We start from the raw sequence: 27292 nt of genomic DNA, 5'->3' as shown, positions 1-27292 counted from the left end.
TTGTTCACTTAGCATAATGCTCTGGAGATTTATCTAGTTTGTGGCATGAATCAAGTTCATGCTTCTTTATTGCTGCATATTATTGCATGGTATGGAGGTAGCACATTTTGTTTAATCATTCACCCACTGAGGTGCATTTGGGTTACTGCCGGTTTTGGGCTATGATGTATAAAGCTGCTTTACACATTCAGATACTGATCTTTCTGTGCACATAAGTTTTCATTTTTCTGGGATAAGTGGCCAAGAGTATGCTTGCTGCATCATATGGTAAGTGTAAGCATAATTTCTAAGGAAACTTCTAAAATGTTTTCCAGAGTGGCTATACCATTTTACATCACCACCACCAATATATCAGTGATCCAGTTTTGGTACACCTTTGCCAGGATTTGGAGTTATCACAATTTTTCATTTTAGCCAACCTGACAGGTGTATAGTGATACCTCATTTCAGTCTGCATTTGTGTTTCTCTAATGATTAATGATGTTGGCCATCTTATCAACTCTTATGTACCATCTGTTATTTTCAGTGAAATGTCTGTGCATATTTTTTGCCTGATTTCTAATTAGATTGTTTTTCTACTTTTGAATTTTTAAAGTTCTTTATATATTCTAGATACAAGGCCTTTGTCAGATATGCGGTTTGAAAATATTTCCTCCCAGTCTTTAGCTGGTCTTTTCCTCCACTTAACAGGGTCTTCTGCAGAGCAAAACCATATTATTTCGATGAGGTTCAATTTGCCCATTGTTTCCTTTAAGGATTGTGTTTCTGTATCAGGTCAAAAACAAACAAACAAACAAACAAAAAACTCTTCACTTGGCCCTAGGGTCCAAAGATTTTTTCATGTTTTATTTTTTCTAAAAGTTTTATAATTTTACATTTTATATCTGTCTGAGATTCATTTGGAATTAACTTTTGAAAAGATGTGAGGTTTAGGTTGATCAAGGTTAATTTTTTGGCCACAGAGATGTCTAATTGCTTCAGCATCGTTTGTTCAAAAGGCGATTATTCCTTCTCCACTGAAATCCTTTTATGCCATTTCAAAAATCCTTTGGGCATATTTGTGGGGGTCTATTTCTCGGTTCTCTATTCTCTTCCACTCATCTATTTGGCTATCCCTCCACCAATACCACATTGTCTTGATTACAGTAGCTACGTACTACACCTTAACATCAAGTAGAGAAATTCCTCTCACTTTAATTTTTCAAATTTGTTTTAGGTATTTTAGGACCTATGCCTTTCCATGCAAACTTTAGTATAGGCTTATATATGTGTCTCTGTCAATTTATATGATCATATGATGTTATTCCTTAGTCTGTTGACACAGTGGATTGTATTAATTGATTCTTGAGTATTGAACCAATCTTGTATTACTAGAATAATCCCACTTGGTTGTGTATGATTCATTTTGTACATTGCTGGAGTTGATTTGCTAGTATTTGAGTATTTTTGTGTCTAACTTCGTGAGAGGTATTAGTTTATAGTTTTCTCTTTTATGCTATCTCTGTCCGGTTTTGGTATCACAGTAGCACTGGCCTGATAAAATGAGCTACAAAGTGTTCCCTCGTCTTCTATTTTCTTGGGGAGATCGTATAATGTTGATGTTAATTCTTTAAATGTTTGGGAGAATTCTCCAGTAAAACGATACGAGCATGGAGATTTCTATTTTTTAATTAATTTTATTAGTTATCTATTTTATACATATTAGCGTATATATGTCAACCCCAGTCTCCCAATTCGGAGGTTTCTTTCTTTCTTTTTTCTTTTTTTCAGAGATTTCTTTTTAAGGAGCTTTTTTGGTTTGTGGATTCAAACTTCTTTGGTGGTGAAAGGACTATTCGGGTGATCTATTTTATCTTGGCTGAGTGGCACACCTCATTGTATTTTTCTTCACTTTATTGCACTTCACGTATATTGCGTTTTTCACAAATTGAAGGTTTATGAGCATCAAGCAAGTCTATCGGCACCATTTTTCCAACAGCATTTGCTCAAACGTGACTTCGTGTCACATTTTGCTAATTCTCACAATAATTCAAACTTTTTCAATATTATATTTGTTGTAGTCATCTGTAATCAGTCATTTTATGTTACCATTACAAAAAAAGATTGACTCACTGAAGACTCAGATAATGGTTAGTATGTTGTAGCGATAAAGTGTGTGTGTATATATGTGTGTATATATATATATATATATATATATATATTTGGCAGCACCGCACGGCTTGCAGGATCTTAGTTCCCTGACCAGCAATTGAACCCAGGGCCCGGGCAGTGAGAGCACGGGAGTCATAACCACTGGACCACCAGGGAATTCCCCTAGCAATAAAGTATGTTAATTAAGGTATGTACATTGTTGTTTTAGACATAATGCTATTGCACATTCTATGGTCAGACCACTCCAGATGGCTGTTCTCTTGCTCTGTGTACATTCCTGCCCAACCAGTGTCTGCTTCACCTGCAACCTTCTGACATGACTGACCTTCATACTTGCCCCAGGCCCCAGCCAGTGACAGTTCTTATCAAAGGGACAGTGAGGGGTGTGCCCCTCTGCTAGTTCCCCTGGTAACCTATGAGCCAACCTCATGTTTCTGTCACTGTCTCTGGCCCTTTTCTTTGGTGTTGAAGCTGGGCAAGCAGAGGGCTTGTAGGCCTGCGAGGTGCAGCCCAACAGACATTTAATGAAGTACAGAATAGTGTGAACATAACTTTTCTATGCACTGGGAAACCAAAAAATTCATGTGACTCTCTTTATTACGATATTCACTTTATTGTGGTGTCTGGAACCAAACCTGAAATATCTCCAAGGTAAGACTGTACTGTTATTAGGGTTCTCCAGAGAAACAGAGCCAAAAGGATATATATAGATATACAGAAAGAGACTTATTATAAGGAAATGTCTCACGTAATTTTGGAGGCTGAGAAGTCCCGTCTCCATCTGCAAGCCCAAGAAAGCTGGTGGTATAGTTCCAGTCCAAACCTCAAGGCCCAAGAATTAGGGGAGCCAATGGTGTAAGTCCCAGTTCAAGTCTAAAGGCCTGAAAACCAGGAGTACAGATGCCCAAGGGCAGAAGATAGATTTCCCAGCTCAAGTATAGAGCAAATTCATCCTTCCTCTGCCTTTTTGTTCTTCTCAGGCCCTGAATCTGTGACGCCCATCCACATAGGTGAGGGCATTCTTCTCTACCTAGTCTACCAATTCAAATGCTAATCTACTCCAGCAACACCCTCACAGACACACCCAGAAATAATGTTTGGGGCATCCCTTAGCCCAGTCAAGTTGATACATAAAATTAACCATCACAGAGCTTCCTAGGTGGCACAGTGGTTGAGAATCCGCCTGCCAACGCAGGGGACACGGGTTCCATCCCTGCTCCAGGAAGATCCCACATGCCGCAGAGCAACTAAGCCCATGCTCCACAACTACTGAGCCTGCGCTTTAGAGCCCGTGAGCCACAACTATTGAGCCCATGTGCTGCAACTACTGAAGCCCACACGCCTAGAGCCCGTGCTCCGCAACAAGAGAAGCCATGGCAATGAGCCCGCGCACCACAACTAAGCGTAGCCCCCACTCACCGCAACTAAAAAGAAAGCCCGTGCACAACAAAAAAGACCCAACACAGCCAATAAAATAAATAAATTTATAAAAAAAAAAAAAATTAACCATCACAGGTACCTTGTGGTTTTGGAGAAGTTGGTACATTTCTTCTGTTTTCAAATTTGTGGGTGCCAAGTTGTTCCTAAATATTCCCTTTTGCATATTGTCAGTGTCTGTAGGATCTGTAGTTTTACCCCTTGTTTGACTCCCGATACTGGTATTTATGTCTTTTCTCTTTTAATCTTTGTCAATCTTTCTAGAGGTTTATCAATTTCATTGACTTTTTTTTGAGAATCACTTTTTGTTTCATTGGTTTCTCTATTGTTTTCCTGTTTTTCAGTGATTTCTGTTATTTCCTTCCTTCTGTTTTCTTTGGTTTCATTTTGCTTTTTGTTTTCTAGTTGAAGAAAAGAACTTAGATTATTGATTTGAGACCTCTCCTCTTTTCTAATGTAAATAGCATTTAGTGTTATAAATTTCTCTTTCTTGGGATTGTAAAATGGTGTAGCCACTTTGGAAAACAATGTTGTGTTAATTCAAAACGGTAAGCAATGAGTTACCATACGACCCAGCAGTTTCACTCTGAGGTATATACCCAGGAGAACTGAAAACATGTTCACACACAAAAACCCACAAAGCATTATTTATGACAACCAAAAAGTGTAAACTACTCAAATGTTCATCAGTTGTTGAATGGATAAACAAAATGTGTTATACTCATACAATGGAATATTATTTGACAAAAAAGAAAACTCTGATATATGCTACAACATGGATGAACCTTGAAAATATTATGTTAACTGAAAGAAGCCAGTCACATAAGGCTACAAATTGTACGATTCCATTTACATGCAAGTAAAAAAACAGGCAAATCCATAGAAACAGAAAGTAGATTAGTTATTTCTAGGGCCTGGGACCAGGGAGGAATGGGAAGTAACTGCAAATAGGTATGGAGTTTCCTTTTTGGGGCAATGAAAGTATTCTTAAATTAGATAGTGGTAATGGTTGCACAACTCTCCGAATACACTAAAAGCCAATGAATTGTACAGTTCAAAAGCGTAAATTTTATCTCAATGAAACTGCTATATAAAAAAAATTTCCCTTTCAGTACTGGTATAGTTGAGTCCCACATATTTTGATACGCTGCATTTTTTCACTCAATTCTATATATTTTTAAAAAATTTTCCTTTGAATTTCTCTTTGATCCATGGGTTCTTCAGCAGTGCTAAATTTTTATTTCTAAGTGTTCATTGACTTTCCTGCTGCATTTCTTTTTTTTTTTTTTTTTTGGCCACACCCTGAGGCATGTGGGATCTTAGTTCCCCGACCACGGATCAAATTCGTGCCCCCTCCAGTGGAAGCGGAGAGTCTTAACCACTGGACCACCTTGTATTTCTGTTATTGATTTCTAGTTTGGTTCCATTACAGTCAGAGAACATACCCTGTGTGGCAGGCAGAATAATGGTCCCCCCCCCCCCAAAAAAATGTCCATGTTTGATCCCCGGAACCTATAAATATGCTATATTTCATGGAGAAAAGGAGTTAGAGATGCCGATGGAATTAAAGTTACTAATCAGTTTACAAAAAAATAGTGAGATTATTCTGGATTATCCATGGGGGGGTGGGGCAATCAAATCACAAGAATCCTAAAAGTGGAAGAAAGAAGCAGAAGTCAGAGAGATGCAATATCACAAGGACTCCACCTGCCATTGTTGACTCTGATGTTGGAGGAAGGGGGATACGTGCCAAGGGATTTGGTAGCCTCTAGAAGCTGGGAACTGCCTACAAGTAAACATGGACCTCAGTCCTGTAACCCCAAGGAAATGAAATCTACCAACAAATCAAATAAGCAAGAAAATGGATCTTCTCCAGCTTACAGAGACAAATGCAGTCATCCTAACACCTTCATTTTAACCTGGTGAGATCTGGACTCTACCTCCCTGTGTTGCAGTCAGGAAAGTGTCCCAGGCCAGATAATGGAGTGCATATGTACCTCCCTTTGTGTGTTTCCCTTCTCTCAGGGATTGTACTCCTGAAATACTGAGCGATGCCTGAAAATAGTTGTCTCCTTATATTTTGTCCAGTTTTACAGTTGTTTATGGTGGGAAAGCAGGTTCAGTACCAATTACCCCAACATGGTCAGAGGTGGAAGTTGCTTTGCTTCCTTTCCTGTTACACTTTTTTTTAATGTTTTTTAAAAGTTAAAGATTACTACAACACACAGGTAGTTGGACGCCTCAGGAATGAAGGTTTAGGTTATATTACCAAATAAAATACCATTAACTGAGGTAAAAGAGTATATAAAATAGATTTTTTAGGGAGAATATTATAAATACCAATTACAGCCTTGTGACCAGTTACCAAGCAAGGGTTGTAGTTTCCCTTCCTGTATCATACTCTTGTTTCCTCCCAATACTTTACATAGAACGTTTGGGGATAAATTTAACATTTTTAGTTTGTATCTAGGAGAATATAAAGGTTAAGATCCCAGAAATTCTGCATTTGGAATTGAATGCAATTATTCACAAAACTTTGAGTTGTTTTCCTTTGGGATTGGCCACAGAGCAATATATTTGGGGATACATGCAAAATAGTTGAAGTGTGTTAGGCAAAGACATTTTTAGAAGAGTACGTAAGGGGAGAAGAGTGTATTCAATCTTTCAACATTTTTGTTGAACTCCTACTCTGCCAGGCTTTTGAGACACATCAATAAACAAACAGGTAAAGTTCCCTGATCTCATGGAGGTTATATTCTAACAAGGGAAGACAAAAAATAAATAATGGATATAATAGGTAAATAATATAGTATGTAAGAAAGTAACAAAAGTTATGGGGGAAAAACTACAGCGGGGTAAGAGTTCAGGCCTGCTGGGCATGGGGAGAGACAGGATGGGCAGATTGCAGTATTAAATAGGACAGTCAGGGTAGGCCTCCTTGAGGGGGTGAGATGAGCAAAGACTTGAGGGAAATAAGAGAGCTAATCAAATGGATGTTTGGGGGTGGGGTGGGCGGAGTGGGTCAGAAGTCCAAGTCAGTCCTATTAGGTTCTCTGCTTAGGTTCACCTAAGGCTAATATCGAGGCATTGGCTGGGCGGGGCTATTCTCTTAAGGTTCTGGAGAAGAATCAGCTTCCAAGCTCATTTGGGTTGATGGTATTACTTAGTTCCCGTTCCTTGCTGGCTGTCAGCCTGGGGCTGTTCTCAGCTTCTAGAGGCTACCCTTATTCCTTGACATGAGTGCCCTCCATCTTCAACCAAGTAATGGCACATGATATCCTTCCCATGTTCGAATCTCCCTGACTGCCTCCTTTGCTACCAGCTAGAGAAAATTCTGTTTTTAAAGAGCTCATGAGACTATGTTGGGCCTACTCAGATAATACCCCTTTTGGTTAACTCAAAATCAATTAACTTTTAAAAAAAATATTTATTTAGCCTGTGCCGGGTTTTAGTTGTGGCACATGGGATCTTCGTTGTGGCATGTGAACTCTTAGTTGCAGCATGTGGGATCTAGTTTCCGGCCCATGGATTGAGCCCAGACCCCCTGCATTGGGGAGCACGGATTCTTACCCACTGGACCACCAGGGAAGTCCCCAAGTCAGCCGATTAATAATCTTAATTATATCTGTAAAAACCCTTTTACCATGCAACATAACAATCGTGACTGTGGGGACTTTCCTGGTGGTTCAGTGGTTAAGAATCTGCCTTCCAGGACTTCCTAGGTGGCGCAGTGGTTAAGAATCCATCTGCCAATGCAGGGGACAAGGATTCAATCCCTGCTCCAGGAAGATACCACATGCCGCGAAGCAATTAAGCCCGTGCACCACAACTACTGAACCTGCGCACCACAACTGTTGCATCTATGTGCCCTATCACTGAAGCCCACGCCCCTAGGGCCCGTGCTCTGCGACAAGAAGCCACCGCAATGAGGAGCCCTTGCTCGCTGCAACTAGAGAAAGCCTGTGTGCAGCAACAAAGACCCAATGCAGCCAATAAAGAAAGAAAGAAAGAATCTGCCTTCCAATGCAGAGGACTCAGGTTCAATCCCTGATCAGGGAACTAAGATCCCACATGCCGCGGGGCAACTAAGCCAGTGTGCTGCAACAAAGATCCTGCATGCTGCAACTAAGACTCAAAGCAGCCAAAAAAACAAACAGAAAACAAAAAAAACACCACAGTAACTGTGACCTATATCTACTCAAGAAATTTAATTTGCAATAAAAAAAATCTCCTCACAAAGAAAATTCCAGGCCCATATGATTTCATTAGTGAATTCTATCATTTAAGGAAAAGCCAGTACCAATCTTGAACACTCTTTCAGAAAACAGAGGTGGGAATTCCCTGGAAGTCCAGTGGTTAGGACTCCTTGATTTCACTGCTGAGGGCCCAGGTTCAATGCCTAGTCAGGGAACTAAGACCCCACAAGCCTTGTAGTGTGGCAAAAAAAAAAAAAAAATCCCAATTTATTTTATGAGACTAACTTTACCCTTCATACCAGTTATCAATTTATTGCCTCTCAGCTTCAAATTCACTCCTGTTGCTTGTTCTATCAAAATGAATCTGAGCCCTTAAATATTTTTCGTTTGCCAACTGGCATAACATTAGGTAAAAGGAAAACTTGACTCCTCTATTCTACTCCTCTCAAGATTTCTGGCCACCAAAAGTGTGGGTATTTTCCCACACTGCTCTATTCTTTGACAACAGCTGGGTGGCCTGCAATTTAATTCAATTCAATTCAAGCTACCTGTAGTGTCAAATTCCACAAGTTAAGAGCTCAGTCCCACAGGACTACTTAAGATGCCAATCACAACCCTGGGCCTCCTGTGCTTCTGACTGACTGGCTGTAAACCAGGGGTTCCCCCTACCACCTAGTCTGGTTCAATAACTTGCTAGAACAGCACACAGAAATCAGGATAGTGCTTTAATCACTACTGCCCATTTATTATAAAAGGATATAACTCAGGAACAGCCAGATGGAAGAGATGCATAGGGCAAGGTCCGGGGAAGGGGCATGGAGCCTCCATGCTCTGTCTGGGCACACCACCCTCTCAGCAACTCTACATATTCACCTAAGTATTCACCAACGGGGAAGCTCTCCCCCTACCCTTTTGGATAGAGTTTTTATGAAGCTTTTGTTACACAGGCATGATTAAATCACTGGCCACTCCCCTCCCCTCCCTGAGGTCAGGAGGTGGGGCTGAAAGTTCCAAGCCTCTAATCACACAGTTGGTTCCCTGACAACCAGCCCTACACCCCTAGGGACTTTCCAAAAGTCACTTCATTAACAAACTCCGGTGTGGTTGAAAGGGGCTTGTTATGAACAAAAGACAATCTTTTTTTACTTTTGCCACTCTGGAATTATTTCAGGAAAAACCAAGTATTACAACAAAAGATGCTCTTTTCACCTTTATCACTCTGGAGCTGTTTCAGGGGCTGGGGATGAAGACCCAAGTGCGTACTTCTTACCATATCACATCACAGTAAGTTTTGTCAGTAAGACATTGGAGAGATTGCAAGGAGATAAGAGTTTTGCCTCCTGGTTGAGGTAGGCTTGCTTGGCAGGGTGTCCTGTGTTTCTCCAGCCTGGGCAGCTTCTCCTGGTGGAGGTGGGTGTCTCCTGCCTCAGGCCCTTAACTGTGCTCAGTTCCTGTAGTGAGCCATGGGCAGCAGCCTCCCGGCTAACTCCCCTTCCTGGTCAGTGTTATAGCAGAGTACCACTGGTGAGACACCTCCCTAATAAAAGCCTTCTTCAGAACCGGGTGTGGCTCTTCCTTGAGTATTCCATCTTGGTCCTAGAAATAGTGGTTATTATACATGTTGTTACATTATTCTATCTGCAATTCCTATATTCTTAAGAGTTCTTTTTACTTCTAAGTAATCCCTCCTTATGCTATCTATGTTAAATAATTCTTTATATCAAACCTTCCCTGTTCAAAGTACTGTGTAGTTTCCCTCTCTTTACTGGACCCAAGTAAATACTGAATGGACCTGGAGATAGACCCTGGAGAGTGACAACTCCAGGCCCACAAAAACAGGATTTGGGGACTGCTTTGTTCATGCCTTTGGGCTCGAGGGCAGTGCTCCTTGCACGTGAGAAAAAAAGGATGCTAGTACCCTGTGGCACGCAGGCACAGTCACAATGAATCAGGAAGTGCCAAACGAAGCAGCTGCTGCACATAACCATTACACCAGTAACCATGCCCATCAAACCGGTGTTAGCTGGATTTTTCTGAGTTCATCTGAGTGCTTGTCCTGCAATATCTGTACGACTCAGTCTTCCTCTGCTTAAAAATACTGGGATAACTTCACCTGGGGCAGCAGATTCCTTGAAAGGGGATGGTATTCTCCTTAAGATCCACCACAGCCACTTCTAACTGCCATTAAACCCATAACTAGGGTCAAATCTCAGGATGTTACAGGCGGCCAGATACACACTACAACCCAGGAAGAATAGCTTACACACCAAACTGGGAGAGTGGATAGGCAAATACACACCTTTGAATACCATGCTAGTTAGAAGCCAGTGGACTAGATGTGTATTTCCAACATCTTCAAATCTTCAACACTTGGCGATGACAAGTTATAAGAAACAAATATATAACACCATACTACTTAATTTTAAATATATGCATGCAAAACATTGATTTACATTCAATAAGAACAGAAACAAGAAGGATATACATTAAATGCATTAGAATGCTTGCCACTGGTGGGCAGGGAGTGAGAATAAAAAGTGAAAATGAGAAGAGTCTTGTATGGACTCATCATTAACAATTAACAAAAAATTGAGGAATATGACTCAGGAGAGAAAGAACAAACATTGGCTTGCAGTAGGGACTTTCAGTCCTTGACAAGATGCTGATCTAACATAAGGTGCTGGCTCCCTCCAATTCCAACCCTGAAGATGACACAAAGAAGGCAAATTGTCAAATAATGATGAAATCTATTATGCAGCATTTACCATGTGCCAGGCACTGCTGGTTCATTTAATCTTCCCAGCCAATGCTATAAGGTATTATTAACCCCATTTTACAGATGAAAAAACAAGACCAGAGAGATTAAATAACTTGCCTAAGGTCACACAGCCGGTAATGCTGGAGCTGGAATTCTCATAGTTCAGATAAAACTGAGGAACACCAAGACTGGAGATGGTAAGTCTGGGGTGGGGGGGGAGGGGGGCGCAGTGGCCTAAAATGAAAGAGGGGCACACACCATGGACAAAAGGCCAGAGGAAAAACTTTCTGATTGTGTCCTTTTGTTCCCCCAGGGTTGCTCGGTAAAGATCACTGTCCACCTCATCACCATGGCAAGACAGAACAGCGGTGCCAAGGGTCACGTTAAGACAGCACCAGAGCTGTTGGGAGTGTGTGTGTGGGGTGCACATATTACACAGGCAGGCACACAGGTGGAGTCACCTCCCATCCCCTCCACCCCACACCTACATTTAAAGCCAGTAAATAAACCTAAGACCCTCCAGACAGGAATTTGGCCCAGGATTTCCTTGAGGAATGTGACTCTCCCAAGAAGAGAACCCCCACAGGCAAGGGCATCAGGATTTCCCCCAGCAAACAGCCACCACAGTGAAGCTGTGAAGTCAAGCCCTCAGAGCTTGTAAACGTGTTAATACCCTACTCATCATCAATCATGAGCACCAAACCAAAAATCTCCACTCACTTGAGGAAAGCCTCTAACATGGAAGAGAGAGTTTAAAGTAGAAAAGTAGAAATAAGCAACAATAACTTCAAGGAGAAAAAAATACAGGAGGAAAACTTTAAAAACTGGTATTTCTAGCTTACTATAAAGCCACAGTAAGATAAGGGTTAGGGTTATATTAATTTTAAGCACAGTAATGGACCTATGGTTCCTACAAAGACACTGAAACAATTGAAGAGTAGTCTTAGCAACAACAGACACTAGAATAAATTTAAGTCCATATATTAAGAAGTAAACTTAAACCCCTACCCTCACCATAAAAAAGTCAATTCAAAATGAATCATAGACCTAACAACTTAAAACTACCAGACTTTGCAGAAGAAAGGAAAAAAAATCTTCATGACCTGGAATTCAATTGATCTATCACAGGAAGCAATAACCATAAAATGTTTGATTAATTAGATTTCATTTGCTCATCAAGAAAAATAAAATAGGCAAGACAGACTATGAGAAAATATTAACACATGTACCTGACAAAGACCTTGCACCCAGAATATATTGAGAATTTTATATTTAAAAGAATTGTTTTAATGGACAAAAAAACTTGGACAGTTTTTCAAGGAACTTATAAAAACAGCTATAAGAACATGAGAAACTACCCAATGTGAAACAGAAGGTGTGATACTTGACTAGGTCCTGGAACAGAAAGACAGTAGCAGAAAATTTGTGAAACTTCAATAAAGTCTAGTTTATTAGTTCATATGCCAATGCTAATCTCTTAGTTTTGACAAATACACCATGCTTATATAAGATATTAAAGTTAGGGCAAACTGGGTGAAGGATACACAGGAGCCTTATGTTATCTATGTAACTTTTCTGTAAATTTAAAAATCATCCCAAAATAAAAGGTTTTTTTAAGAAATGCTCAGGACTTTCCTAGTGGCACAGTGGATGGGACTCCACGCTCAGGGCTCGGGTTCCACCCCTGATCAGGGAACTATATATCCCACATGCATGCTGCAACTAAGAATCAGCATGCCAGGGACTTGCCTGGTGTCACAGTGGTTAAGAATCCACCTGCCAATGCAGGAACACGGGTTCGATCCCTGGTCCCAGAAGATCCCACATGCCACGGAGCAACTAAGCCCGCCTGCCACAACTATTGAGCCTGTGCTCTAGAGCCTTCGAGCCACAACTACTGAGCCTACACACCGCAACTACTGAAGCCCACGTGCCTAGACAGAGCCCATGCTCTGCAATGAGAAGCCACTGCACCGAGAAGCCCGAGCAGCACAACTAAGAGTAGCCTCGGCTCACCACAACTAAAGACCATGTGCAGCAACAAAGACCCAACACAGCCAAAAAAAAAAGTTGTTTATTAAGAGTTCGCATGCCACAACTAAGAAGCCCACGTGCAGCAACTAAGACCTCACACAATCAAATACTTAAGAAATGCTCAGCACCATTAGTCATCAGGAAAACGCAAATTAAAATCACAATGTGATACCACCCCAACCCATCCACTAAAATGGTTAACAACTGAATAGATCAACAACAGCAAATGTTGGAAAGCAACCAGAACTTTCATAAACTGCTATGAGGGCATAAAATGGTGGTCACTTTTAAACTATTTGGCAGTTTCTTAAAATTAAGTATATATCATCTACCCTATTACCCACCCCATCAATTCCTCTGCCAGATATTTCTCCAGAAGAAATGAACGTATACGTTCAAGACCTTCACCAGAACATTCACAGCACATTATTCCTGATAACCCAAAACCTAAACCAGCCTTGAGATGTCCATCAACAGAATGGATACACGATACACTGGAATTCTACCTGGCAACAAAAAGTAACAAACTAATACAACTATATGGAGGAGTTTCAAATATGTTGAAAGTTAAACAGAAGGTACACTGACATAGGACTCATTTATAAAAAGTATTAAAATATACAAAAACTATCCTACACCAATAGAAACCAAGTCAATGTTGCTTCTCTAAGGGGTGGGGACTTCCTGGAGGGAAATGTTCTGTCCTGATGTGAAGGTTACAGTCTAAAACTTAAAGTATTTTTTAAGACTAATCAAACAGTTGACATCTATGCATTTCACTGTATTTTAACTCAAAAAATATGCTACTCATTATTCATCAGGAATATACATATTTAATCCACAATGATACAATGTACCCAATAAAATGGCTAAATTTTAAAAACACCAAACATTGATGGAGTCTAGAGTAACCAGAACTGTTAGTGGTAATACAACTTTGGAGAAAATCGCCTGGCAATTTCTTATAAAACTTCCCATTTTAGAACCCAGCAATTTCATACCTAATGCTTTCATCTCTAATCATGTACAGATTGGCATAAGAACTTTCATTCACAGGGACTTTATTCATAACAGCCAAGAGCTGAAAAAGCCCAGGTTCCCAGCAACAGGTAAACCATACTTTGCTTATACTCATACGTACACACCATGGCTGAATCTCAAAAGCACTTTGCTTAATGAAAGCCTTATATAAGAACCCACAATTTGACTGCATTTATGTTCCAGAACAGGCAGTCTGTATCACTAGGGGATAAATGCAGGAATCAAGGAAAAGTAACTTCTACAAGGTAGCTTGCTGGGGTGACCTTGATAGTTTTACTGCTTTTTACCAAATCTCGCAGTATGCTTCAGGTTGAAATTTCCTTCAAAATTTATAAACATTGAGCTTGTTGTTGTGAATGCATATTTTCAGGTTGACATATGCAACTAAAAAATGGTTGTGATGATTTAATAAGTTTTTCAATTATTTCAACAATTGGTACAGAGCCAAGGTTATTTACAGAATGACAGTACTTAGGGCTTTTTGTCATCGTAGGGCTAACACTGCTTTTCCATGTGATAAGTTCTTTCAACTGGCTATATAACCCAATCACAATACCCTGTTTCAGATGCTGAGAACTTAATACATATATCAGAATCCACAAAATGAAGGCTGCTGCAATAGTCCAGCCCACCTCACAAAGGTAAACCTGTCAGCCCACGCTTACAGGAAAACAAACACCTGTCAAGGTGACCTTTAACATACACCCATAATCCTCCAACTCAGCTTTAGCTAGCTCATCTTCCCCTAGAAAACAGGACCCCACAGCCAGATGCCTCATTGCCTCTTTAACACTCTGTAAAACTCTTACCCCAAATCCCCTGGGAACAGTGCTTCACTGCTTGTGAGGCACTGCACTCCCAATCCATCGATTGTTTTCCCTGAAATAAAGGACAATTGTCACTAAATTAGTTTTTATCAAGTGCAAATAAACATGAGTCAGATGTACATAGAAACAGTACAATAGAAAGTTACCAATAAAGCAGCACACTAATCATGTGCTGGTTTAACAGCATCCCTGAGGGACTTGGTCTGAAGTGGGACTCTGCCAAATCGAATTAACTAACCTCCAGGAGCCAGCAGTAAATATTAAAAGAACTATAGTACATCTCTGGTACTTCAGCTTCTAGTTCTTTGGTGTTATTGCTCCAATTCCAGGGTAAGGAATAAATGAAATCATCCCAATTACCTTGATGCCTGCCTGAAGCTCCCTCCCCTAATAAAGGAAGCCTAGTCGTAGGCTACCTCAGTGACTATGTTCCCTGGCAACTAACTGCAAGGGCTAAGTGCCTGAGAGCTAGCATTTGGGGGAGGGGGACATGTGGAGATCCTTATTTAAAAGCCAAAATAAATTATAAAAAAGAACCCAGGGCCAAACATGCATGTTAAGTTTTATTAAGGTTCAAATACAAAACATTCCAAAAAGAGAAAAGCCATCTATTATACCTAAGTTCTATATTCAACTACCAATTAAACAAGGAAAACATATTATTCTGTTTCTTTTACAGCCAGTATAAAGCCAAAAGAATCAAGACCGATTCTTTTTCCAACAGGAGCAGAATTAAGTCTGCTGGGTCAATAAACTATTTGCCAAACAGCTGTCTGGTCATTAAGCATTCTTCAATGTATTATTCATGTTTACTATGATTAATCTATGTTCTACACTACCTTCAAGATACCTAAATAAAATCTCAAGAGCCAAAAGGTCCACGGAAGCATAAACTCAAGTAATTTAGATTACAGAATGATTGAGGAAGACACAAGTGCAATGACTTTTTTAATTTGGTCAATACCCTGATGGTCTGTGATTAGAAGAGCCCATCAAAATGAGGGTTAAATTTCTGGATTATTTTCCACAATTGCAAATGTTAAACATGACAGTACTGATTATTTACTAGGCAAAAATTCAAGTGAGTTAGTTTCTTCTAGCCCAACAACTCAAATCTGTTTCCTTTGAGAACATCAGCTTTTACACTGTTGGCTCCAGTCTCCAACGCAATGATAAAGCTGTACTGTACCTTGATTTGTTTCCAAGATATGAAGTGGGGTGGGGGGTAAAGCAGTAGGCTTACAAAACAACTATCTTTTAAGAAAGAAAGAAAGAAAAAACAACAACAAAAGCCAAACGGCCCAATGCTGTTTCCAGTTTTTAAAAGTGTGCTTTTGAGCATTTTAGCTATGTTTCCAGTTACCTTAGTTTCCAGATATTAGTCTTCCCCCTTTAGTTTTAAGACTAAATCTCACTTCTGGATGAACACCAAGAAACACTTTACTTGCTGAAAAATCACTTTCCTGGATAAAGTTACCTCTTATGCCTTTCATTTTTCGAATCCGACTTTCTGACAATCAGTGGTAATTAGGAAGTTCTAAATTGCTGTCTTCCCTATGACTTTAGCTAAAGGAAATGAAGTCAAAAGCTGTAAAATCTACATTAAGAATGCTTAGAACTTCCTGACTACCTCCACTTACCAATTTCCTTAATTGCTCCCCTTTCTCCATCTGGTCAATTACTTAAAGTAACTGCCACTCCCTAGTTAAGAGTGCTAACCAACGTTGATGCCTTCCTTAGATCCACAGGAACCCTGGAAGGCAAAAATCTTGTCTGCACCAAACCAATTCTGATCAGTACTGCTTATGCAACTGTTGTGCCTTAAGGACAATCAGCATTCTTCTGCTTCAACAACTCTGTAAAATGAAAAGCATGCTATCAGGTCACAAGACATTTACTGCTTTATACTCCAAATTACTCCCCCCTCTTACCTACTCTTTAAACACAACTGACAATAAAAGATTTGCTTCAAATTACAAGCTCATAAAAACCCATCAGAATTCCTGTAAGCATCACCTTGGTAACAGACATAACTATGTCATCCTTTGACCAATAAAATTGCTTACTCAAACTAGGGACTCAGTGGCAGCTGCGTCTGTTCACCCTTTAGCCAATTTGTACTGTGGCTGAGCAAGCAATCAGAAACTGATATAAAGGGTGTTCTTTTACAAAATGCACAGGATAAAGTTTGAACCTCAAACAAGTATTCACATAGCAAAACACTAACTGTACAGCTCCAGCCAGCAACAGCTTATGAAGATAGTATCAGCAAGCTGTATACATTCAACACAGCTAATAAAAGCATTGCATGACTGAGCCACTAATGGAAATATACCTATGCTTAAGATAACCTCACCCCGCATTCAAATGAATGTGCCAGGTGTTACACTACAGCACTTTAACTTTATCCTCATAATCCAAGCGTTAGATTATCCCATCACAGGTAACTTGCCAATCAGCATCAACATACACAAGGTGGCAAAGCTATAGTAATTTAGACCTATAAAGGCCACAGCTTTCAAAACTTACCTTAGCATTGCATTTCTCTTGCTGCCAGCTTTATCTATTGTGAATCAATCAGCACTCCATGACCATGACCAAAATTCTCAACCTGTAAAAATTAAATAGGTAACTAGTTATCTCTCTTAAGGAAATTCTTCAGAACTTGCCTATAACTGCCCTCTTTTCCAGAAAGAAAAGGCAAGTTCAGACTTGCAGCTTAACGTATTTCATGTTCTACTACTTCTCTTAAGTGGTGGAAGCTTCACTGGCTTGGGATGGACTGGAATGGCTTAAATGGTTAAGTTGCATGGCTTATGGATCCCCATTCTGTTCCAATGGTGCACTGCCATGTTAAATCCATAAGTTGAACGGACAAAACTTATTTGAAGGAATAAGTGCAGTGTAAGGATTTTTAGTTGGAGGTCTTCAAGTTTACTATATTCAAGAGCATCTTTTTCAACTTCATGGCTGGACCTGGGTCATGCTGCCTCAGGTTTGCTTTTTAAAGACCACTTGCAATAGATTTTCTCCATACAGTGTAGTTTCACAGAACTAAGAACAAGTCAGGCATCCAACTAAATGTCAGGTTTGCAATGGCTTACAGGGGTAAAGAGGGGGACCCCAAACTTAAGCCATTTCCTATATTGACTAAAAGACTAATTTGAAAAATGTTAAAACATGAAGCATGTTTAAAGGTCTTCATCAAAAATACTTTAAAAAATACCCCCTCCCAAGCCCCAGATCGCTATTGGTAAACAACAGCTGTATTAAGGCCTTTAAGTGTCATACATGCTTTAAAAAAAATCCAAGTGTTGAATTTGGAGGACTTCTAATATGCTATCGAACACTTTGTTTTCCAAAAGTTTTTTTTTTTTTAAATCTAGAAAGCATTTCCATTGCCATGAGGTACAGTATGTTTCACTGTACTATGAGGAAGGTAAGTGTTCAATTTCGACTTAGACGGAAAAACTAGTTTGCTTTGCTTACCATCTTTGCTGTTTCACAGGCATTTGATGCTTTAAATCTGATGTGGAATGCTGATAGATTCACTTTTTAGAAGTCATAAGCCTTTGAGAAGTTGGAGATAACTTCATTGCTTATCTATTTTCTCCTTTGCAATCAAGCTGTTCCTTAAAAGTGAGACACTACAGAGTTGCAAAAATTTGAAACAGTAAGAGCAAGCATCGTTTGCAGCTTCATGGTTGGTTTTGGCCAAACTTTTTATTTAGTATTCTGTAGTTGCTTAACACACACTTAAATGGTCTTATTGGGGAGGGGGAAAGGGGAGGTTCTTGTAGATTCCCAAGGAAATGTCAGAAAAGCAAAATATGGCCAGCATTATCCATTTGTTTTTTTGGGTTTACTGGGCGAATAGCACTTTCCTTACATATAAGCATCTGATCTCAGGTTTTTCATACTGAGAACATTGAGATTTCAGTTTGAAGACACTCTGAAATCCTAAGAGTAGCATACCCCGACCACCCTCTAATAGCTAGCTTGTTTGTATAGGCAGGAGGATTCATCTCTCCATTTTAGATGACTAGGTATTTTGTGGAAGATCTTAGAATTGCTTGCCTCATCATTTACTGGGGAAAATCTTAAAGGAAGTGGCCTTTAGGGACACTTTTACTTGGAAAATTACAACACTAGTACACATGTCAAGTCTTAACACACTTAACATTTGCTTGTTGAAAGCACTGTCATAAAATCAAAGATTAAACATGTTTTACTTTTTTCCCTCACAAGAACATAAAAATTATGGAAGGGGAACTTAACAGGAAATTTAAAAAAGGTAACACAATCTTTCCTTTTAGCAGTCCTTGGGTAGTTATGACAGAATAGGTTCCACTTTTGTTTGTTTCTTTGAACAAGGATTTTGGTCCAAAGTTTTGTTTGCTTTAATATCTGCTTCTGCCTCCCCCTCTATCAGATCGGCTTCCTCCACGGCCACCACCTCTTGGTGCTCCGCGGCTTGAACTGCTGTAGGAATCTCGTGGAGGAGGGTACCCCCTTTCCATAGAAGGGGGAAGCCCTCTTTCTTGTCTGCCAACCCGATCACGACCACTTGAGTAGAGATCACTTCGGCTGCTTGAGTAACTGTCTCGACTTCCACCATATCCGTCACGTGAGCTGCTGTAATCATCATAGCGACTGCTTCCACCATAAGATGGCGGGGGCCCTCGTGTAGGTGGAGCACTACGTGAGTTACCTGCAGGGTCAATGGTCAGGTAATATGGCAACACTATAAATTGTATATATACAACATTTAAATCTGAATTTACAGAATTCTTGTATTAAACGTTTACTTTCTCAACTGGGAGGTTTTAAACTCTGCCATTGCTGGCCATTAACAGGGATTTGCTCATCTGCTGAGATAGGAAATGGATGGGTTTTAATGTTTGTTTGAAAAGACTGAAGACGGTGTGTATTTCAAGAGGATATTCCAGACAGCTTGTTATTTTATAGTAGACACTCAGCCACTTTCCAGTGATAAGTTGCAATTTTGAACTGTAGACTTTCCTTCATATTGCAATGGTAAACATTTGATCTTGTTAATAAAATTTTTAAATTGTATTTTCACTGTTGGGGGAAAACACATAAGGCTGCCAATTTAAGCAAGCAAAATCCCCTCCAAAGCAAGCCAACAGCCTCAAAAAAAACTTAGAAAAAACAAAAGCCCCTCACAAGACTAGGAAAAGCCCAGCTGATTAAGTTACCCCCTTAAAAGCAAGCAAACATCCCTTTAAAAGCAAGCACCACAACAGCCTAATAAACTGGCTCATGAACCTAAAAACTCAAGCTGGTGATATTCAAAGACCCTCAACCAAAATCTTACCATAACTCTCATATGAATCTCTGTAGGAACCTCCACTTGGATGATCTGAATAGTCACGATCACGACCATAGCCATCTCTATCACTAAATTAAAGAGAAAAACGTGTAAGCCCCAAATCATCAATTTTTACAGCAAAAAAATTGTTTTTCCATCAAGCCATTGCAGCAACAACAAAGTCACTTACCTATAGCCTCTTGATGGATAGTCATCACGTGAACTGGAATGACCATAATCACGGTAAGTATAATCTCTTGGTGGTGGTGCATAATCTCTTGTATCACGAGAACTTGGGTAGTCTCTGCTTGAATAGCTAGAGAAACAAAAGGAACTTGGTTCATATTTTTGATGAGCTCTCCTTCAACCTTAAGTATCACTAGAGACAAAAGCTACTATACTTTTCTGTTACCTGTCTTTAGTAGAATATCCATCATCTCTTGGGGACAAATAAACATCTCTACGAGAGGGCAGGGGTTCCCTTCGAGGTGGACCTCCATAACTATCTCTTCCACGTGATACAGGAGCTTAAGGAAAAATATCCATTTTTTAAATATATCCAGAGAAAAGTCAAAATGTGAATTTACATTCAGGCAAAAGTCGTGATTCAACCAAATATGACCATATGTATGTAAATCAGGAAATCCTCTCTAAAATTTCTTATTCACACTCAATACTCTGCATTTAACTGCATGACTCCAGGTGATCTAGGTACAGTTTTAAACATCATTTTTAGGATTCACCTCTCAATCTTCCCTTGTGTTATGGTGGTAGGATAGACAGTCATAAATGGACCATTTACCTCTTCCTCCCATTCCACTGCTGCTGCGAACTGGTCCTGAAGGGGCAGATCTTTTAGGAGGAGGACCCCCACTTCGAGGTGGTGGTCCTCTTTTTACTGGAAGTGGTCCCCTGGAAGAACTCATGTTAAAACTCATGGAATAGCCACCATCATCTACATTAGAACAAAAAAAGAAAATCACGTTAAAAGAAAAATTCAGAAAAAGCTACAGTTTTCTTTGATCAAGATTACCATTTCTGTTTGGTTGGACAATATTTAGTTTTCACTCGCACACGAATGAGCGTGAGAACTACAGCCTACAAAGTACATACGGAACACTATGTATAGAGAACTCTACAGTCTATACAGTTCTATATAGTAGTCTATATATAGTACAGCAGTCTATGTAGATTAGAAAAGTAGAACTGAAGAGTTCTGAGGGTCCTTTCAAGCCGCTTAAAAAAAGGGGCAAACTTCCATTTTCATATGACTAATGGCTGTCAAAAATTTTCTTTTTTCTACAGAATGAGTTCACCTGGATAAGGAATAGCTAATTGTTAATTATCTCAAGATGTAATTTAACTTAGGGTTCCTTGTTTCCCTTAAGTCACTTTGGTAGATGAACAAGTGTGCTCAATTTCAAAATAGAGGGCCTTTAAAATACTTATTAACCAAAGCACACACTGGTGTGTTTAAAATTCCTAACTTATACACTAAGCCTAAAGTAAACTTAAGTCATTACCCATGTGCCCTCCACGTGAGGGAGGTCCCCTAGTTCCTCCACTTCCTCCTCTTCCGCCTCTAAGGCCTCTTGGAGGGCCTCTGCTTCTTGGAGGTGGAGGTGGTCCACGTCTACCACTTTCAAATGATGGTTTAGTGGCTTGTTCTACCTTGATGGCTTTTCCATCTAAGGACTAAATAATATCAATGGTTAGTTACAGAAATTGAAATGTCCTTCAAAATGCTGTACCTTTGCGTTTAGCACTTAAATGCTTACTTGGTCTTTTAAGACATTGATTATTTGAACTAAAACCTAAGGTGGATACACTGTACTGCTGGTCGGTAAAATTTAAAAGAATGCCAGACAATTACCAACTTAAGACAAATAACCAAGAGGGACAGCCAAGGATTCCATACAAAGTATAATATATAATATTCTAAAGCTAAAAGATTCTTGTTAAGAATACACTTTGACTACAGGGGCTTCCGAGATGGCGCAGTGGTTAAGAATCCGCCTGCCAGTGCAGAGGACACGGGTTTGATCCCTGCCCCAGGAAGATCCCACCAAAAAAAAAAAAAGAATACACTTTGACTACAAAATTTCGTTCTAAAATTAAAAAGGGCTATAAGAGGGTCCTGGAAAGGTATATACTCAGCAACCTCAAGAGCTGCCCTAGACCAGACTTGGACAATACTGTGCTATTTTACGTACTAGGAAACACGGTATTGTGTATGTAGACAATCTCACCTTTCCATTCATGTCTCTCGCTGCATCCTTAGCATCTGCTGGGCTTTCAAAGGTGACAAAAGCAAATCCTCTAGATTTGTTGGTTTCGCGATCTTTCATCAAGAGAACTAGAAAGTAGTTTTCAGGGAGAAAAAAAGTGTCACTCTAGCTCAAACGGAAAAACAAAAGTAAACCTGTAAAAAGAAAGCTCAGAACTTCTTAGAGGACAAAGCACATTATCATTTCATATGATCAACGCAATCAAATTCATCACAGCTTACCTTTTTAATCATGATAACCCTGCATATACTTTTCAGATACTCACCTTCCACTATTCGTCCATATTTGCCAAACACTGCTTCAAGGGCTTTCTCGTTTGTTTCCGTATTGAGGCCACCGATGAAGAGCTTTCCTGGGCGATCTGCTTCAACCATTTTTCCCCCCGGTGAATGTCTGTTGAAAAAAAAAAAGTGTTACCCTCCCTGGAAAAAGTTCAAGTTTACCCAACATGTGTGTATCGGGGCTCATTTTTCTTGTTTGCTAGAATCATCATTCCTTAATAACACAAACCACGGAAAGCAATTTAAGCATCCCCAGGAAACTAAATAGTTTAGTGATACCTATTTACACTAAACTGGCTAAAAAAGCCAACTTAAGGAATTCCTTGACGGTCCAGTAGTTAGGACTATGCTCTCACTGCCGAGGGCCCATGTTCGATCCCTGGTCGCGGACCTAAAATCCCCCAAATCGCACAGCGCAGCTGGGGCGGGGGGGAGGGAGGGGCAAGTTAATACCTCTATCCTTAATTCACTTTGGCAGTCTTAAGTAATAACACTTCAAAAAGTGATTTTTAGTTTTAATACTAGATTTTTTGCCTTTTACAAATTCAATCATCACATCCCGATTATCCTAATGATTTTTTTAAACCGACTCAGTCAAGGTCACAGGCCAAACTCAGGTCCGTAAGACCAAGCCCTCTCAACACCAATTTAAAGTTTTAACCAAGTTATAACTCTCCTTCTTCACCAGCCTCTGCCCCTGCTCACAAGGTTACTGGCTTTTAAAAAGTGTAAATATCATCTCATACCAAGTAACGGAATGTGGAAGCGCGCCCTGTAACACTCAACACTCCATGACTACAGCGGAACCCAATTAACACCCATCATTAAAAAGCGCGTGGAAAACACAAAATGGCGACACTTGGATTCAGCCCAGAAGCACCGCCGCCGTTCAGGGAAGCAACTTTTACCACCATCGGCGGCTGAGAAAATTCGAAGGGCTTCCTCTCCAAGGCCGCCAACGAACAAGGACCCCGCGCAAAAAAGCACGTGCCCGCCCGGAGCGCCAGCGCCATCCCAATGCAGGTAGCGACCGCGAAGGCGCGGTCCCCTCCTCGTCCCGCTCCGGCCGCGACCTCCGCCACCCCCCACCCCCGCAGGCCGCAGCCAAACTTTCCGGAGAGGCACACTACGAAGCGGCACCCCAGCGTCTGTTTTCCTTCGACACTCCCAGCTTTACCTAAATAGATCCGCACCTCTGGGTTCTTAAAATGGCGCCCGCCACCCCCATCTCCAGGGCGATCATCTCAAGTCCTAACGTGGCAAGAGTGAACGGAAAACGGACTGCAATGGAAAGGACTCACATACTGGAGGGGTGACGACGGTTTCAAGCTCCTACGAGCTCGCCGACAGCAGCTTCCTAGCTGCTCAGCACGCGGGAGGGCGGTCGGTCCCGAGAACGGAAGGGGAAAGCAGCTCGCACTACTGCGCAACGAGGGCGAACAAAGGAGACAGCAAACTTTATACTGCCCGGGAACGAGGCTCAAGGACCCGGATGGAGGCGGAGCTTAGAATTTGAAACGCGAAGGGAGGGGGAGCGGTTCCCAGCATCCCCGTTGGCTGCCTCCGCTGCTATTCACTCTTCGCTCCTCCCCTTTTCCCGGGCCCTCGGCTCTCCGGCCGGCCCCGGTTTCTAACCGTTTTCCCAGCCCCCACCGGTGCTGCACAAACCCGCGTTTTTGCGTTCCACCAAAATGGTTCACGGCTGCATGTAATAAAGAACTGAAATTTTTCGCGTGTTCTGGTGGGTCGGGCACGGTGCTGAACTTTACACCTATTAACTCATTTAACTCTCAGAACAATGTAATGAGGGTAGAACTGTGCCAGCTTTGCAGAAATTAGAAACAAAGAAGTTTAGATAATAAAACACATTTTTCCCAAATATCTTTAACAAGAATTTTCAGTGAATGGGGAAAATTGTGATAAGTAAATGTCAGGTGGGAAAAAAATCTGTGCTAAACAGACAGATAATCCGTTTATATAGAACAATTACTGAGCACCTACTAAATGGCAGGCAGGCTCTGGGCTTGGCCGTGAGGGTACAACCCAGACCAAGCGAGACAAGGGCAACGCGGCTCGTTGGTAAGGCTGCCAGATGTAGCAAATGAAAATACAGGACGCCCAGGCAAGTCTGAATTCCAGATAACAAATACTTTTCTCAATATCATATGAAATAAACTTAATCGCTGTTTATCTGAAATTCAAGTTTAACTGGAGATTTTATCTTTTACCTGCCAATCCTACTCATGGAGAGGATTACAAAAATTTTTGATTTTCTGATTTCTTTAAAAACGAAAGAAGAAATTTAAATACAATTAACAAATAAAACAATTGCATGTTGTGATTAGTGCCAGGGAGGAAGTAAACTCGGTGCTTTGATGGACAATGTTTGGGAGACCAAATTCAATTTAGTCCTCAGGGAAGGTCTATCTGAAGAGGTGACTTTGGAAATCAGATCTGAAGGAAGGAAAGAAACCCGCCATGGGAAAGCTGGGGGTGGGGGTGGGGGGTCGGAAGCTTTTCAGAAAAAGAAGCGCAAAATGGAGGGAAAGAGCTTGCATGTATCAAGGGACAGAAAGGGATCCAGGGTGGCCGGAATTTAAGGGGCATAAAATAAGGGAGTAGACCAAGGGGAGAAACAAGGGGTGGGATGAATTGGGAGATTGGGATTGACGTATATACACTACTATGTATAAAAGAGATAACTAATGAAAACCTACTATATCGCACAGGGAATTCTACTCAATGCTCTGTGGTGAGCTAAATGGGAAGGAAATCCAAAAAAGAGGGGATATATGTGTACATATAGATGATTCACTTTGATGTAAAGCAGAAACTAACACAGCATTGTAGAGCAACTACACCCCAATTAAAAAATAAAAAAAAAATCAAAAAAAAAAAAAAGGGAGTAGAGGTAGGCAGAACATTCGAACCCATTAAAAGATTGCAGGGGATAAGTGTGGAAGCAGGGACACCAATGGGGCTGTGAGAACAGACCAGGAGAGAGAAGACAGTGCCTTGAATTAGGGTTGTGGCAGTGGATCTGGGGAGGAAGGAATATTTGCTAGTTGCATATGGCAGGTAGCATGGACAGGATTTGTTAACAAATCAGATGGGAAAGCATTGGGGTGAAATTCAAAAACAGGGTCATTATGGATGACTAAATATCTGGTATTAGTAGCTGGTGGCCATTTACCAATATGGCTGTAAAGGAGCAAGTTTGGGAATGGGGGTGGGGGATGGATAAATCTGATGCTCAGAGATAAGGGCTAAATTTCTCATTTCAGAAATAGTAATAAAACTCATCAGAATTAATGAGACCACCAAAGAAGAGAATACAACGGGGAAAAGAAAAGAAGTCCCCAAATCACCCAGTATTAACTACTAAAAAAGACATGTGGAGGGAAAAACACTAAAAGAAAATGTGCTAAAATGTTACCAGTTTATCTTGGCGGAAGTGTAGAATTTATGGACAATTGTTACTTTTCTTCTTGACAGTTACAGTTACTCTGCCAGTGGTGAATTATGGTATTGCGGACAGGTGGTAGTAAATGATGTTCAGGTCATGGGTAAAAGCCCCAAGGAGTTTTGGAATCAGCTCCGAATTATTAACAATAATGGAGGGAATAGTTCTCAATAGAATATTTTTTCTTATTTTTCCTTTTCTCAGCCAGATAATAACAAGTAAAGCAAAAGTCATGTCCACTTGCCTTCAGAATGAGTTATGTAAATTATTGGCTCTGGCGATAGTTGGGGATTGGCCAGATTGGCAAAAACCACTTAATGCACAGCTCAGCAAGCAGAGTCTGCACCCCTAGGCAGAACTAGGAGAAATGCCCCCTGGGCCAGCAGGTGCTTTTTATCTATCTCAGATCTAGACAGAAGGACTACAGAAACTGCCAGTCTAGGGCAGAACAGAGCTGTCTCTGTCATAGATGTTCCTGTCCCCCTGGGTCTTGAGAAGGAAATGTGTCTCCCTGTGGAACAGATCACTCTGGTCTTTGCGGTTCCGTGTTCTGGAATGTGGGGGGTGGGGAGTGGAGTGCTCTAGATTCGGGGGCTAGCAGTTCCGAGGACCAGAAGAGAGAGGGAGGGGGTGGGGAATGGCTAGTTGAGGAATTTGTAGGAGAGGATCATTATGGCTGTAGGTTAGAATCCAGAGGTGAGACAGGACAAAGCAAGTAGCTGGAGAGGGAGGCAGAGGGCCTACTGACCTGATCAGAGGGCACTGGAGAGGGGAGCATTTTTAAGAGGTGGAGCAAGATAATCAGATTTCATCTTAAAGAGATCACTGTGGCTGCAGTCTGGAGACTGTACTGGGGAAGGGAGGGGCAGGAAGCAGGGTGTTTGTTGCTGATGTAGTCCCGAGAGAGGGGATGTGGGCAAGCTCAGTGCGAGGGCTCTGGCACAGGCAGTTGGGTAAGCAGGTCTCACACTGCCCAAAACAAATCTCTGAAACCCATCCTTCCCCCTCAGGGATCTTCTAGGTTTTTCCCTTTACTACTTTCTATTTCCTCCTTTGGATTATCATTAAATACAGTTATAACTGTCTTTTTACTGTAATTTTTTCTTTGCCTCGTTTCTCTCCAGATACCATCTCAATGATTCACTGATGATCTGAGTCAAGTGATGTTACTTCGCCACTAGGTATCCTTGGAATATAATCAGTGCTAAATAACTGCTGGCTAAATGAATTACAAGCTCTTTTTATCCTCCATGGTACTTAGTATAAGATGGGTGCGTAGTAAGGATTTAATGAATACTGGTGGCCTTGCCTTAAATTCCAAGTTACCTGAAAAGGGCTCACATTTTTTTTTTTTACTAAACGAACAAGAATAAAACAAAAACACTCCATGTTTTAAAAGCTCCAACCCGTTAAATGACTAAGAAATAACCTTCAGTCATCAAGCTAGGGATCACTCTGAGATGAGTAAATGGAAGCTCTCCTGT

The 27292-nt window shown here is 40.8% G+C and overlaps 1 protein-coding gene and 1 non-coding gene across 4 annotated transcripts; both read right to left on the bottom strand.

Annotated features, from left to right (window-relative positions):
• Positions 1-4859: 4859 nt before the first annotated feature.
• Positions 4860-23827, bottom strand: RBMX (RNA binding motif protein X-linked). 3 transcript variants are annotated; one of them, XR_009050269.1, is made up of 10 exons: positions 23651-23796; positions 22330-22457; positions 22026-22132; positions 21300-21471; positions 20579-20731; positions 20189-20303; positions 19967-20092; positions 19783-19865; positions 16974-17055; positions 4860-16300 (listed from the first exon to the last, which is right to left on the bottom strand). XR_009050269.1 is itself a non-coding variant. In XM_057718086.1 (9 exons), the coding sequence occupies exons 2-9, from the start codon at positions 22436-22438 to the stop codon at positions 18845-18847; spliced, it is 1176 nt and encodes a 391-aa protein (XP_057574069.1). In that variant the 5' UTR covers positions 22439-22457; positions 23647-23827; the 3' UTR covers positions 18134-18844. The 3 variants fall into 3 exon arrangements, 2 of the variants coding, with proteins under 2 accessions (XP_057574069.1, XP_057574068.1); XM_057718086.1 differs by lacking the exons at positions 4860-16300; positions 16974-17055 and adding an exon at positions 18134-19155 and having other exon boundaries at positions 23647-23827; XM_057718085.1 differs by lacking the exons at positions 4860-16300; positions 16974-17055 and adding an exon at positions 18134-19155.
• On the bottom strand, positions 22210-22281 carry LOC130842763 (small nucleolar RNA SNORD61). The gene has a single exon (XR_009050556.1). It is a non-coding gene; the product is annotated as a small nucleolar RNA SNORD61 (small nucleolar RNA).
• Positions 23828-27292: the final 3465 nt, after the last annotated feature.

Source organism: Hippopotamus amphibius, chromosome X, assembly GCF_030028045.1.
Source record: "Hippopotamus amphibius kiboko isolate mHipAmp2 chromosome X, mHipAmp2.hap2, whole genome shotgun sequence".
NCBI lineage: Eukaryota > Metazoa > Chordata > Mammalia > Artiodactyla > Hippopotamidae > Hippopotamus > Hippopotamus amphibius.
The sequence above is the reverse complement of the archived record's forward strand: the minus strand, read 5'-3'. Positions and strand labels throughout refer to the sequence as shown.